Source organism: Monodon monoceros, unplaced genomic scaffold (assembly GCF_005190385.1).
Source record: "Monodon monoceros isolate NGI ecotype Baffin Bay Population unplaced genomic scaffold, NGI_Narwhal_1 Super_Scaffold_19, whole genome shotgun sequence".
Lineage (NCBI taxonomy): Eukaryota > Metazoa > Chordata > Mammalia > Artiodactyla > Monodontidae > Monodon > Monodon monoceros.
In genome coordinates, this window is record NW_021703775.1 from 1,601,271 (window position 1) to 1,615,468 (window position 14,198).

At 46.7% G+C, this 14,198-nt stretch overlaps 1 protein-coding gene across 3 annotated transcripts in view; it reads left to right on the forward strand.

Moving 5' to 3' along the window:
* Window positions 1–14,198, forward strand: part of UXS1 (UDP-glucuronate decarboxylase 1) — a 75,424-nt gene that overhangs the window by 11,691 nt on the left and 49,535 nt on the right. For 2 of the 3 annotated variants that reach the window (XM_029231872.1, XM_029231874.1), the window contains 3 exons: window positions 4,642–4,669; window positions 5,968–6,016; window positions 7,065–7,108. In XM_029231872.1, the coding sequence (XP_029087705.1) occupies window positions 4,642–4,669; window positions 5,968–6,016; window positions 7,065–7,108 (121 nt within the window). Of the gene's footprint in view, window positions 1–4,641; window positions 4,670–5,952; window positions 6,017–7,064; window positions 7,109–14,198 lie in introns of those variants that run through there. The other variant, XM_029231871.1, reaches the window with a different exon arrangement.

Genomic DNA, 14,198 nt, shown 5'->3' on the forward strand with positions numbered 1-14,198 from the left:
TCAGTGGGCTGCGTGGCCTTGAGGATTTCACGAGGTCTCCGTGCTCAGTTTGGGTTTGATCATGTGTCCCACGGGTGTCTGGGGGGAATGAGCTTAGCAGCCAGTTTGGGGAAAACAAGGCACCTGTCTCCGTGGGAGTGGGGATGAGCCCGGGCCCTAGACGGGCTATGCAGGCCTGGGAAGGAGGCCCCCGCATGGCCCTGTCACACGGCTGTGGGGTGACCTGACAAGTCACAGGTGCTCCCCTTGGCTCTGGTCTTCAGCTGTGACGTGGGAGTGACAGCGTGACCTTGGGCTTGGAAACGGTGAGCCCAGAAGGCCCCTGCAAGGGCCCTGGGGTCATTCCAGCGCCACCAAGTCCCTGCGCCACCTTGTCCTTGTCCTGAGACCCAGGCCGGATCTGTTCAGGGTCTGTTCCTGCCCCCCATGAGACTCCCCTCCCCGTCACTGTGGGATGGAGAGGGAGGCGAGAGTGCGTTTGTCCCAGCCGTTATCCCTCCCGCAGCCGCCCCGCAGCTCTTAGCCTGTGACAAACCCGTGTCACACTCGCCCTGACCTCCCGGCCCATCCTGACACCCTGTCCTCTGCTTTCAGCTTGCTTCTCCCCTGCCCGTCTGCCCCTCACACCCCTGCTTCCTCTGGTGCTGAAACCCTGCTGCCTTCACCACACTGAGTGGTGCTGGTCACCTGCTAACCAGGGCCCAGCTACCTAAGGGGAAGCAGTGGTGCCCGCATTCAGTTCATGGGCAGAATCCTCGGGGGAGCTTGTCAGGAACACAGCCCCTGAGGCCCACCCTGACCTGCAGCCTCGTCTTCCCTCCCCAGGGACCTCTGTTGCCCTTCTCCTCCCAGGGCATCCATCTCCTGCTGAGCCCAGAAGGTGGCTCTGCTTCTGAAGATAAAAAGGACTAAGCAAGTGATGTTTGTGAGAAAGGAAGAGCATTCCCTGACCTCCGTTTGGCTGGTTTCGGTGCCTGGCCTGCCCGTGCTTGGTGTTTTGGGTGTGAATAAGGACACTCCTGCTCTTGCAGGGAGACCCACCCTAAGCCGCCAGTTAAAAAGAGGTGTGCCGTGGTCACCATGGCCACACACGGGGCCACAGCATACCCTGCAGGGGCGGGGCGCTGTCCCGAGAATGGAGTGCCCCGGCGAGGTGCCCGGAGACCCCTGTAAAGGCAGCTGAAGGGGTGAGGAGGTGCGGAGTCCTGTGGGAGCAGGGGCTGCAAGGGGGTCCGATGGTTGGGGGGGGTGGGTCACGAAGCCCTGGGGTGGGCGGGGAAGAGCAGCTGGGGAGGAGGGCGCGTGTCCGGGTGCCGCGAAGGGGCATTTCCCGCCCACGGTCCGCATTATCCGTCTGTAAAGGGCAGCGAAGCTCCTGAGGTGCGCGTCTTCCCCGGCAGATCCCGGGCCGCCCGCGCTTCCCGAGGGAGACGATGAAGCAGAGCCCTGCTGGGGCCGGGGGGATGACTCGGGAGACCGTGTGTCTACTTCCCGGGAGGGAGGGCAGCCTTACCTGCTCTCAGGTGGTCTAGGTGACCGCAGGAGGACCGAGAAATGTCTCCAAAATAGACATTTTAAAGAGATTCAGGAAGAGGTTGAGAAGGAGAAAACGGAATAAACTAATAACCGCGGGATGATTTGGGAAGACGGTCAAAAGGCTGTCACCACTCGGAAGGCACCTTAGGGCCCGGGTCATCTCAGGCGCAGTTAGTTCCCTGGCACAGAGAGAGGGGGACGCTTCTGGGCTGTTTTGATGAGGAGCTAATCCTAAAGCCAGAATGAGACAAGGTACTCATTTCAGGTCCACAGTGAGGACAAGTGTCTCAGGGTCTGCACCTCCTGGTTCACGGGCACCTGGCATCCCAGGTGAGCAGTGACCCAGATAGAGACCGGGGACAGGGTCATGCAGCTTAGCAGGGGCTCAAGAACCTTTTCCCTCCTTTTTACAAAGCAAGGTAAGCACATAGATACAAGGAAAAAATAGTCACGTCAGCACCTGAACTCAGTATTTTGGCGTCTTCAGACAGTCTTTTTTTTTCCTGTGTAATTTTTAGTAGCAGATATATTTTCTTGTCTGGGGCCGTCACACCTGCATTATCAGGTTGCAGCATGGTTTCGTTGCCATATTTTTATTGAGATGTAATTGATATATAACGTTTTATTAGTTTCAGGTGTACATGTGATGATTCAATGTGCGTGTGTGTTGGGAAATGATCACCATAAGTTTACTTAACATCCGTCACCACACAGTTACAGATTTTTTTTTTTTTTTTTTGCGGTACGTGGGCCTCTCACTGTTGTGGCCTCTCCCGTTGCGGAGCACAGGCTCCGGACGCGCAGGCTTAGCGGCCATGGCTCACGGGCGCAGCCGCTTTGCGGCATGTGGGATCTTCCTGGACCGGGGCACAAACCCGTGTCCCCTGCATCGGCAGGTGGACTCTCAACCACTGCGCCACCAGGGAAGCCCCACAGTTACAGATTTGTGTGCATGTGTGATGAGATCCTGGAAGACTCACTGTCTTAGCAGCTTCCTTCCAATACTTAGGACAGTGTTGTTAACTACAGTCACATGCTGTACACGACATCCCCAGGACTTATTTTAACCCCATTTCACACCACCCATCCCTCACCTCCCACCTCCCACGTCTGGCAACCGCTGATCTGTTCTCTGTACCTGTGAGCTTGGGTTTTTGTTGTTTGTTTTTAGATTCTACATGTAAGTGAGATCCTACGGTATTTGTCTTTCTCTGACATTTCACTTGGTGTAATGCCTTGAGGATCCAGCAATGTTGCCGCACATGGCAGGAGCTCCATCTTTTTGTGGCTGAATCATATTCCATTGTGTATATACACCATATCTTCTTTACCCATTCATCCGTCAGTGGACACTCACCTGACGTGTGTATCCTGGCTGTTGTGAATAGTGCCGCAGTGAACATAGAGGTACATGTACCCTTCGGAATTAGTGTTCTCATTGCCTTTGGATAAATAGCCTGGAGTGGAATTGCTGGATCGGGTGGTAGTTCTGTTTTTAATTTTTTGAGGAACCTCTGCACCATTTTCCGTAGCGGCTACACCAGTTTACATTCCCACCAACAGTGAGTGAACCAGGGTTCCCTTTTCTCCGCACCCTCACCAACACCTGTTATCGCTTATCTTTTTTGATAATTGTTAGTCATATTTAATGACTTTATGATTTCATCACGTGAATGGCTATATCATAATTTATATAATAGTTCCCCAATTGTAATGTATTTTGGTTTACTCTTTTTCTTAATTATAAATAAGGCTGTGACTTGGGAAGGCCGCTTTTTTGTGTGTATACTTATTTCCTGAGGATAATCCTCAAAAGTAGGATCACATGGTCCAAAGGCATAAACATTCTTTGTTTTATAATGATTAATGCATATAGTACAGCTTCATTTTAATTTCTCCCATTTCTTGCTTACTTGCCACTTTCTACTTATTTATTGCTTATCTTTTCGATCATAGTTTCTTCTTGTATTCGAAGAGGGCTGTGCTTTTATGGTTTCATCATGCCCCTTGTTCACAATGGGGATCTCTTGCAAGGAGCGTGATTTTGGACACTGAGAACTCTGCAGTGAACGTTTATTAGCCCCCCTGCTGGGTATCGGCAGATGCAGTGAGAACATGCCTAGTGTCGCCCCTCACCTCAGGGCCTTCCCAAGCTCACAGGATTGCCAGCCCCGGACTCCAGGGTGTGTGTGTGTTTGCTCCCTGCTTTCCCCAGCATCTGGCAGCACCTGAGCGCTCCTGGCCTCGGGAGGTGCGCATCACTGGGGGAGTGGTCACTGGGGGAGTGGTCACGTGGGGGCCGTGTCGGCATGTGGACAGAGCCTTAGCGACACCGTTCTCTGTGGGCGTCTCTCTGTGAGGTACCCTCTGGTCAGTAACTTCAAGTGCGTGTCGTGGTCTAGTGTGTCTGTAAAGTCACCCCTGGTAAAATCCACTGCGGCAGCCGGACTGGTTTAGACGCGGTTACTCAGCTGTCTGCCGTCAGGGAGGTGGCCCAGCAGGCGAGGCTGTGATGTAGGGGAGCTGGGTGAGGGCTGAGAGAGAGGATGGCCACAGGGTCAGGCCATCCTCTACTTCTCTGAGTCTCGGTCTCATCGACCTTGGAGGGGAGGGGTTGGACTGAGCCCTGGGATCTCTTTGATTCTTGCAGGTCTTTGATTCCCGTGACCGGCTCTTCCTCAAAGGCTGGGGACGTACTGCGTATCAAAGCACGTGCACCGTGGCACTCCAGGCCCCAGAAGGTTATGCCAGAGTCAGGGGTATATAGGGTCATCTTTTCGCTTATGTTTAGTCGCACTTATTATTTTATTTATGTAGGTACGTATGTATGTATTCTCGGCCGCACCATGCAGCATGCAGGGTCTTAGTGCCCCGACCAGGGATCGAACCTGCACCCCCTGCAGTGGAAGCACGGAGTCCTAACCGCTGGACCGCCAGGGAAGTCCCAGGACTTATTATTTTGAAAGTGTGCATTTTATTGTCTTCATGAGCTATAGTTTTCATAGGCAACTTTAAGATATTGGTTAAAAATTAATATTGTATTAGTTGGAGTCCTTGAATGTTGTGAACTTAAATATTGACTGCTCCTTTCTCTTTCTCTTACAGCTATTTGGGGCAACTTGGTTAATATGAGGTAATTGTTTTTAATAACTCGGCTGTTATGTTTGGGTTGAAAGGATACATTTCATTGTTACATATACACCATGACGTCATGGGCTGATTGAGGACGATGTAAAAGCGGAACTGAGCTTCTTGGTATTCACACTTCCAGCTCGTCTTCTCTCCTGGGGTGTTCTGGAGGACGCAGCTGGTTATCACGCTGACCCAAGTCCAGCTCAGATGTGACGGTGAATCTCGAGGCAGCCATGGCGGCTCCTTGGTGGTGCCCGCCTCAGGCCTTCCTGGCCTTGTAGACAGAAGAGGGTGGACCTGAGCTTTCAGTCTCCTGAAATGTAAATGGCATTTCTGGGCGGCTTGAGCAAAGCACTCAGGGGCACCTTTCCAAAGCCTCTTAGGGAAACCGAGGCTGCCCTCACCCCCAGGAGCAGACCAGTGGATGCTTGAGCCCACTGTCCGTCCCAGGGGAGGGACGGCCCGGGGACCTTCTGGCCTGAGTGAGCATTATTTGTGTTGCTCAGCAGAGCATGAGGGACACTTGTAAAAGTCAAATCCTTGTGTCAGTATTCTTAAAAAAAAAAAAAAAAAAAAAAAAAAAAAAATCAGCGAAAGTCATAAGCATTCATTGTAAAAAACAAATTTGGTGCCGTGAGTACAGTTTTACATTTAAAGAAAAATCCCCTCCACTTTGTATTTCTTGGTGTGACCGTCAAAGAGCAGCAGTCGCACTGCGGTGGCAGCAGGTTTGGGAAGTCAGCACAGCTGCGGGCAGCCGGGGAGGGTCGCTCTGCCCCCCACCGGGCTCTTCACGTCCAGTGGGGTTTGCAGGGCGGCTGGGGCTGTGTTGACCCAATTCCTCCCGCCGGGGCTGGTGTGTGTCTCCTGACAGAGGCCCCTGTGTGTGGCTGGAGGGCTGCTCAGGCCCCATTAAAGGAGCTCTGTCTTTGCACTTGGAAAAACTCCATTTTGCATTAAATCCCAGGAAAGCCCAGCAGAGAAACTTGTACTCCCTATAGACACGCTTCCTGCCTCTAATTTACAATCCCGTGTTGGGTGGAATGTGAAAGTGAGATGGTCTTAGTTTAACAGAAGCGCCCCGTAAGGTGGTGGTGAGCCTGGGGTACGGCGCTGAGGGGCTACCCCCAGCCCCCTCCTCCCCCGCCATCCTGGGGGGTTGGTGCCCGGGACGGGTTCTTGGGGAGGAGGGGGCGACGTGCACCCTTTGGCCTGTGTTGCAGTGATTTGTTCAGAAATACACCTGGGAGTCACAAAGTCTTTCCGTTGGTCTCAGTTTTGTAGTTTTCTACTCAACAGGTCCATCCAGGAAAATGGTGAACTCAAGATTGAAAGCAGGATTGAAGAGGTTAGTCTCTTTTCCAAACTTTGCCCCTCCTTTTCCTGCTAATTTGTCCACTTCAGTCCCTTTGCTTGCGCTGGTATCTTTATCGTGGCCGCTTGATGCTGACCTGTGATTCTGAAACCATCTCGCAGGAAATCATTCCCTCATTTAAGAAGGACTTTGTTAGGCTGTGGCCGCACCTCTGTGTCAGCATTTGTCCATTTGTAAAGGTGCAGTGTGTTAAATTCTGCCCTCCAGGCAAGAAGGATTTAAGCTCTTATGTGACTTTTCAGGGGAGCCTTACCAGGCTTCCTTAGAGGAACGGCAGTGAGGACCTTCACCAGGGATGGGGGCAGGGGCCGCCCTCCACTCACCTGAGCAGGTGCCAACAGGAAACACGGCCCGACTCGTTTGCGAGGACCCGGGGACACACAGAGCAGGGCGGGCGCACGAGCGGCGGGGAGGCTGCGGCCTGCCTCACTGAAAGCCGGCAACTCTAGCCCGCTTCACACCTTCTGGTTAAAATAATTGCTCGTGTTTTAGTCCAGTGTCGGTGCAGACTGACTGTTGTAATATGGGCTGTGGGAGCGCTGGGAGCTGCTCACTGTGATTTGGAGGCACATACGGGTCGTGCTGTGCAGCCCCGGCCCTGGCCCGCGAATGCAGTGGACACACGGCCTGCGACGCAGGCGCTGTGCTGATGGCAGGCGACACACCGGGGGCAGCCCCCGGGGGTCCTCTCTCTCACCTGAAGGGAAGTGGGGGTGGTGATCACCTGTTTTCACGAGGCTGAACCACCTTTGACTTTGCCCATGAGGTCGGGAAGGAAAAAGGTGAATTTCCTGAGGGCTTAGGCATCTCGGGAGCGAGAGATTCCAATACGCAGTTCAGTATCTCGATTCTAGGATTGTGAGTCGCGGGGTCTTACTTAACCTCAAGTTGGAGGTGAATCGTAGAAGGAATTAAAATCTGTTTCACATCACGTCCTGTCCCTCTGGAACATCAGAGTGGGTGAACGTGGCAGAGGACTGGGTTTCTGCTTGAAAACTGATACTGGTTATTTTCGTTTTAGATTGTTGAACCACTAAGAGAGAAAATCAGAGATTTGGAAAAAAGGTATGTGTACTTTTTCTTTTGTCTAAGAAAATACTTATATCTTACTGACCTTAGAAGGTCAATATCTAATGTCAGTTCATCTCAGCTGAGTAATTAACTCTGTAATTTCAAAGATACAAGGCACTTTCAAGACAGGGACTTTTCCACGAGAACGTCAATTTTTACTCTAAAATTCGGATGCAGTGTTTTTAAATCTTTTTTTCCTTTGCTCATTAAAAAGTATTTCTGATGAAAGCTATGGGCTCTCTCCAGGAAAAAAAAATTATTTAAATGATTTTTTTTAACATCTGTATTGGAGTATAATTACTTTACAATGTTGTGTTTTTGCTGTATAACAGTGAATTAGCTACATGCATACGCATATCCCCATATCTCCTCCCTCTTGCATCTCCCTGCCACCCTCCCTATCCCACCCTTCTAGGTGGTCGCAAAGCACTGAGCTGACCTCCCTGTGCTATGCGGCTGCTTCCCACTAGCTATCTATTTCACATTTGGTAGTATATATATGTCCATGCCACTCTCTCACTTCGTCCCAGCTTACCCTTCCCCTTGCCTCTGTCCTTTATTCCTGTCCTGCCCCTAGGTTCATCAGAACCATTTTTATTTTTTAGATTCCATATATATGTGTTAGTGTATGGTATTTGTTTTTCTCTTTCTGACTTACTTCACTCTGTATGACAGACTCTAGGTCCATCCACCTCACTACAAATAACTCAATTTCGTTTCTTTTTATGGCTGAATAATATTCCATCGTATATATGTGCCACATCTTCTTTATCCATTCATCTGTTGATGGACAGTTAGGTTGCTTGCATGTCTTGGCTATTGTAAATAGTGCTGCAGTGAACATTGTGGTATGTGACTCTTGGATGGTTTTCTCAGGGTATGTGCCCAGTAGTGGGATTGCTGGGTCACATGGTAGTTCTATTTTTAGTTTTCTAAGGAACCTCCATACTGTTCTCTATAGTGGCTGTATCAATTTACATTCTCATCAACAGTGCAGGAGGGTTCCCTTTTTTCCACACTCTCTCCCGCATTTATTATTTGTAGATTTTTTGTTGATGGCCATTCTGACAGGTGTGAGGTGAAACCTCACTGTAGTTTTGATTTGCATTTCTCTAATGATTAGTGATGTTGGGCATCCTTCCATGTGTTTGTTGGCAATCTGTATATCTTCTTTGGAGAAATGTCTATTTAGGTCTTCTGCCCATTTTTGGATTGGGTTGTTTTTTGTTTTTGTTTTTTTTTTTTTTTGCAGTACACGGGCCTCTCACTGTCGTGGCCTCTCCCGTTGCAGAGCACAGGCTCCGGACACGCAGGCTCAGCAGCCATGGCTCACGGGCCTAGCCGCTCCGCAGCATGTGGGATCTTCCCGGACCGGGGCACGAACCCATGTCCCCTGCATCGGCAGGTGGACTCTCAATCACTGCGCCATCAGGGAAGCCCCTGTGCAAAAGCTTTTAAGTTTCATTAGGTCCCATTTATTTATTGTTGTTTTTATTTACATTACTCGAGGAGGTGGATCAAAAAAGATCTTGCTGTTATTTATGTCATAGAGTGTTCTGCCTATGTTTTCCTCTAAGAGTTTTATAGTGTATGGCCTTACATTTAGGTCTCTAATCCATTTTGAGTTTATTTTTGTGTATGGTGTTAGGAAGTGTTCTAATTTCATTCTTTTGCATGTAGCTGTCCAGTTTTCCCAGCACCATTTGTTGAAGTGGCTGTCTTTTCTCCGTTATATACTCTTGCCTCCTTTATCAAAGATAAGGTGACCATATGTGCATGAGTTTATCTCTGGCCTTTCTGTCCTGTTCCACTGATCTGTATTTCTGTTTCTGTGCCAGTACCATACTGTCTTGATTACTGTAGCTTTGTAGTATAGTCTGAATTCTGGGAGCCTGATTCCTCCAGCTCCATTTTTCTTTCTCAGGATTGCTTTGGCTATTCGGGGTCTTTTGTGTTTCCATACAAATTGTGAAATTTTTTGTTCTAGTTCTGTGAAAAATGCCAGTGGTAGTTTGATAGGGATTGCATTGAATCTGTAGACTGCTTTGGGTAGTAGAGTCATTTTCACAGTTGGTTCTTCCAATCCAAGAACATGGTATATCTCTCTATCTGTTTGTATCATCTTTCATTTCTTTCATCAGCGACTTATAGTTTTCTGCATACAGATCTTTTTTCTCCTTAGATAGGTTTATTCCTAGATATTTTATTCTTTTTGTTGCAGTGGTAAATGAGAGTGTTTCCTTCATTTCTCTTTCAGATTTTTCATCATTAGTGTATAGGAATGCAAGAGATTTCTGTGCATTAATTTTGTTTCCTGCTACTTTACCAAATTCATTGATTAGCTCTAGTACTTTTCTGGTAGCATCTTTAGGATTCTCTGTGTATAGTATGATGTCATCTGCAAACAGTGACAGTTTTACTTTTCCGATTTGTATTCCTTTTATTTCCTTTTCTTCTCTGATTGCTATGGCTAAAACTTCCAAAACTATGTTGATTAAGAGTGGTGAGAGTGGACAGCCTGGCATTGTTCCTGATCTTAGAGGAAATGGTTTGTTTTTCACCATTGAGGATGATGTTGGCTGTGGGTTTGTCATATATGGCCTTTATTATGTTGAGGTAAGTTCCCTCTATGCCCACTTTCTGGAGAGTTTTTATCATAAATGAGTGTTGAATTTTGTTAAGCTTTTTCTGCATCTGTTGAGATGATCATATGGTTTTTATCCTTCAATTTGTTAATATGGTGTAACACATTGATTTGCGTATATTAAAGAATCCTTGCATTCCTGGGATAAACCCCACTTGATCATGGTGTATGATCCTTTTAATGTGCTGTTAGATTCTGTTTGCTAGTGTTTTGTTGAGGATTTTTGCATCTATGTTCATCAGTGATATTGGCCTGTAGTTTTCTTTCTGACATCTTTGTCTGGTTTTGGTATCAGGGTGATGGTGGCCTCGTAGAATGAGTTTGGAAGTGTTCCTCCCTCTGCTATATTTTGGAAGAGTTTGAGAAGGATAGGCGTTAGCTCTTCTCTAAATGTTTGATAGAATTTGCCTGTGAAGCCATCTGGTCCTGGACTTTTGTTTGTTGGCAGATTTTTAATCACAGTTTCTGTTTCAGTGCTGTGATTGGTCTGTTTATATTTTGTATTTCTTCCTGGTTCTGTCTCAGGAGGTTGTGCTTTTCTAAGAATTTGTCCATTTCTTCCAGGTTGTCCATTTTATTGGCATATAGTTGCTTGTAGTAATCTCTCATGATCCTTTGTATTTCTGCAGTGTCGGTTGTTACTTCTCCTTTTTCATTCCTAATTCTATTGATTTGAGTCTTCTCCCTTTTTTTCTTGATGAGTCTGGCTAATAGTTTATCAATTTTGTTTATCTTCTCAGAGAACCAGCTTTTAGTTTTTATTGATCTTTGCTATTGTTTCCCTCATTTCTTTTTCATTTATTTCTGATCTGATCTTTATGATTTCTTTCCTTCTGCTAATTTTTTTGGGTTTTTTTTGTTTTTCTTTCTCTTAATTGCTTTAGGTGTAAGGTTAGGTGGTTTATTTGAGATTTTTCTTATTTCTTGCGGTAGGATTGTTTGCTATGAACTTCCCTCTTAGAACTGCTTTTGCTGCATCCCATAGGTTTTGCATCATCATGTTTTCATTGTCATTTGTCTCTAGGTATTTTTTTGATTTCCTCCTCAGTGATTGCTTGGTTATTTAGTAGCATAATGTTTAACCTCCATGTGTTTGTATTGTTTACAGTTCTTTTTCCTGTAATAGATATCTAGTCTCATAGCATTGTGGTCAGAAAAGATACTTGATACGATTTCAGTTTTCTTAAATTTACCAAGGCTTGATTTGTGACCCAAGATATGGTTTGTCCTGGGGAATGTTTCATGAGCACTTGAGAAGAAAGTGTATTCTGTTGTTTTTGGATGGAATGTCCTATAAATATCAATTAATTGAAGCTTGTTTTTCCTTATTTATTTTCTATTTGGATGATCTCTCCATTGGTGAAAGTGGGGTGTTAAAGTCCCCTACTATGATTGTGTTAGTGTTGATTTCCCCTTTTATGGCTGTTAACATTTGCCTTATGTATTGAGGTGCTCCTGTGTTGGGTGCATAAATATTTACAATTGTTATATCTTCTTGGATTGATCCCTTGATCATTATGTAGTGTCCTTCTTTGTCTCTTGTAATAGTCTTTATTTTAAAGTCTGTTTTGTCTGATATGAGTATTGTTACTCCAGCTTTCTTTTGATTTCCATTTGCATGGAATATCATTTTCCATCCCCTCACTTCCATCTGTATGTGTCCCTAGGTCTGAAGTGGGTCTCTTGTAAACAGCATATATAGGGGTCTTATTTTTGTATCCGTTTAGCCAGTCTGTGTCTTTTGGTTGGAGCATTTAATCCATTTACATTAAAGGTAATTATTGATATGTATGTTCCTATTCCCATTTTCTTAATTGTTTTGGTTTTGTTTTTGTAGGTCTTTTACTTCTTTTTTGTTTCCTGTGTAGAGAAGTTCCTTTAGCATTTGTTGTAAAGCTGGTTTGGTGGTGCTGAAGTCTCTTAACTTTTCCTTGTCTTTAAAGGTTTTAGTTTCTCCTGCAAATCTGAATGGCATCCTTGCTGGGTAGAGTAATCTTGGTTGTAGGTTTTTCCCTTTCATCACTTGAATTATGTCCTGCCACTCCCTTCTGGCTTGCAGAGTTTGTTGAAAGATCAGCTGTTAACCTTATGGAGATTCCCTTGCGTGTTATTTGTTGCTTTTCCCTTTGCTGCTTTTAATAACTGTTCTTTGTGTTTAACTGTTGATAGTTTGATTACTATGTGTCTTGGCGTGTTTCTCTTTGGGTTTATCCTGTATGGACTCTCTGCGCTTCCTGGACTTGATTGGCTATTTCCTTTCCCATGTTAGGGAAGTTTTCAACTATAATCTCTTCAGATATTTTCTCAGACCCTTTCCTTTTCTCTTCTTCTGGGACCCCTGTAATTCGGATGTTGGTGCGTTTAATATTGTCCTAGAGGTCTCTGAGACTGTCCTCAATTCTTTTCATTCTTTTGTCTTTATTCTGCTCTACGGTAGTTATTTCCACTATTTTATCTTCCAGCTCACTTATCCGTTCTTCTGCCTCAGTTATTCTGCTGTTGACTTCTTCTAGAGTATTTTTTTTTTTTTCCGGTACGCGGGCCTCTCGCTGTTGTGGCCCCTCCCGCTGTGGAGCACAGGCTCCAGATGCATAGGCTCAGTGGCCATGGCTCACGGGCCCAGCTGCTCCGTGGCATGTGGGATCCTCCCAGATCGGGGTGTGAACCCCCATCCCCTGCATTGGCAGGCAGACTCTCGACCACTGCGCCACCAGGGAAGCCCTAGAGTATTTTTAATTTCAGTGATTGTGTTGTTCATCACTGTTTGTTTGCTCTTTAGTTCTTCTAGGTCCTTGTTAAATGTTTCTTGTATTTTGTGCATTGTGTTTCTGAGATTTTGGATCGTCTTTCCTATCATTGCTCTGAATTCTTTTTCAGGTCGGTTGCCTATTTTGTCTTCATTTATTGGTCTTGTAGGTTTTTACCTTGCTCCTTCGTCTGTGACATATTTTTTTAATGGGTGGGGCTGTGTTCCTGTCTTAGTGGTTGTTTGGCCTGAGGTGTCCAGCACTGGAGTTTGCAGGCAATTGGATAGAGCTGGGTCTTGGTGCTGAGATGAGATCCTCTGGCAGGCCTCACTCCGATTGATGTTCCCTGGGGTCTGAGGTTCTGTGTTAGTCCAATGGTTTGGACTCGGAGCTCCCACCACAGGAGCTTGGGCCCAGCCTGTGGCCTGGGAACTGAGATCCCGCAAGCCAGTCGCTGGGGGTTCCTCCCGCCCCCTTTAGGTGTCCATGGTCCCCCACCGGTGCCTGGTAGGTGCCCTAGTTGTGTGGAGACACAAAGTTAATTGATTTTTTTCAGGAGTCTTCCCGAAGCCCGACCCCAGATCCTGTGCGAAAGCCTTTCCTCTAAGGCCCTCTGTCAGTTTGATTTCTGCAACCTGTGACGATGCAGACACATGTCCACGTCAGTGTCATTGGTCCCCCCGCCAATAAAATTCCCAGACAGTCTGAATGTTGGTAGAAGGAAGGATCTAGGGGTGTTGAAACCTTCCTTTCCCAAGCCCTGCGGATTTCTCAGTTCCTGCAAACTCGTGGCACACAGTTTGAGGCCACGCCTGCCCTCTTTTGGCTCCAGCAGGCCGTCAGATGGTTTCTAGCACCTGCTGACCATCTCAGAGGATTCCAAAGTAGGAATGCCATTTGTTGGGCCTGGAACCCAGGACCACATGGAAGCACCATGGGACGTTAGGGATGGGGAGCCTGTGATTCGTCCCATTCAGTCATTTGTTTGCTTTTGTCCCCATACTGCCAATACATCGGGAAGCTTCCAGAACTGAGTCCAGGCGAAGTGGCTGGGAGGGAAGAATGGTATTAGGTCGTGGACACTCTTACTTGAATCGGTTTCCAGAGCAAGGTCCTGGGTCCTGCTCATGCTCTGTCTGGGCTCCATCTCTGTCTTGGCCTCGGGCACGGGGACCTCTCCCTTGAGTGTGTGTAGAAAACTTCCAAGTGTCTGGAGTAACAGTTGGGTCTTAAGAGCTTTAAAAAAGAAAAAAGACATTCATTCATTAAAGTTTGTATATATTTTTTCCCCCTGGGACGTGTTTGGACAATGTGCTTAGCCTTGTGTGAGCCTGTTATCAAGTCTAGAATAAGAAGGTAGAAATGGAGAGCAATTTTTTTTGATCTCGGTGTTTTCATTAAATGATCAAGGAGAAAGGAGGATGGAGAAAATTCATCAGACTAAATGTGTTCGTTCACTCTCTTGCCCTCAGCTGATGGTTATATGCAGTCACCAAGCTATCAATTTTAACTCTTACCTGGAGCAAACATTGTTACTTGTTTTTTTAACTGATTCCATCACTAATAGAAGGCTGTTATTTGTGCTTTAATGTTGCCACTATCCGGTGCTGAAATGACACTGCCTGTAACATTTCATTGGACGGGAGCCAGAAGTCCTGCCTTCGATAGGACTGCTGTAATTTCTGTAACATTT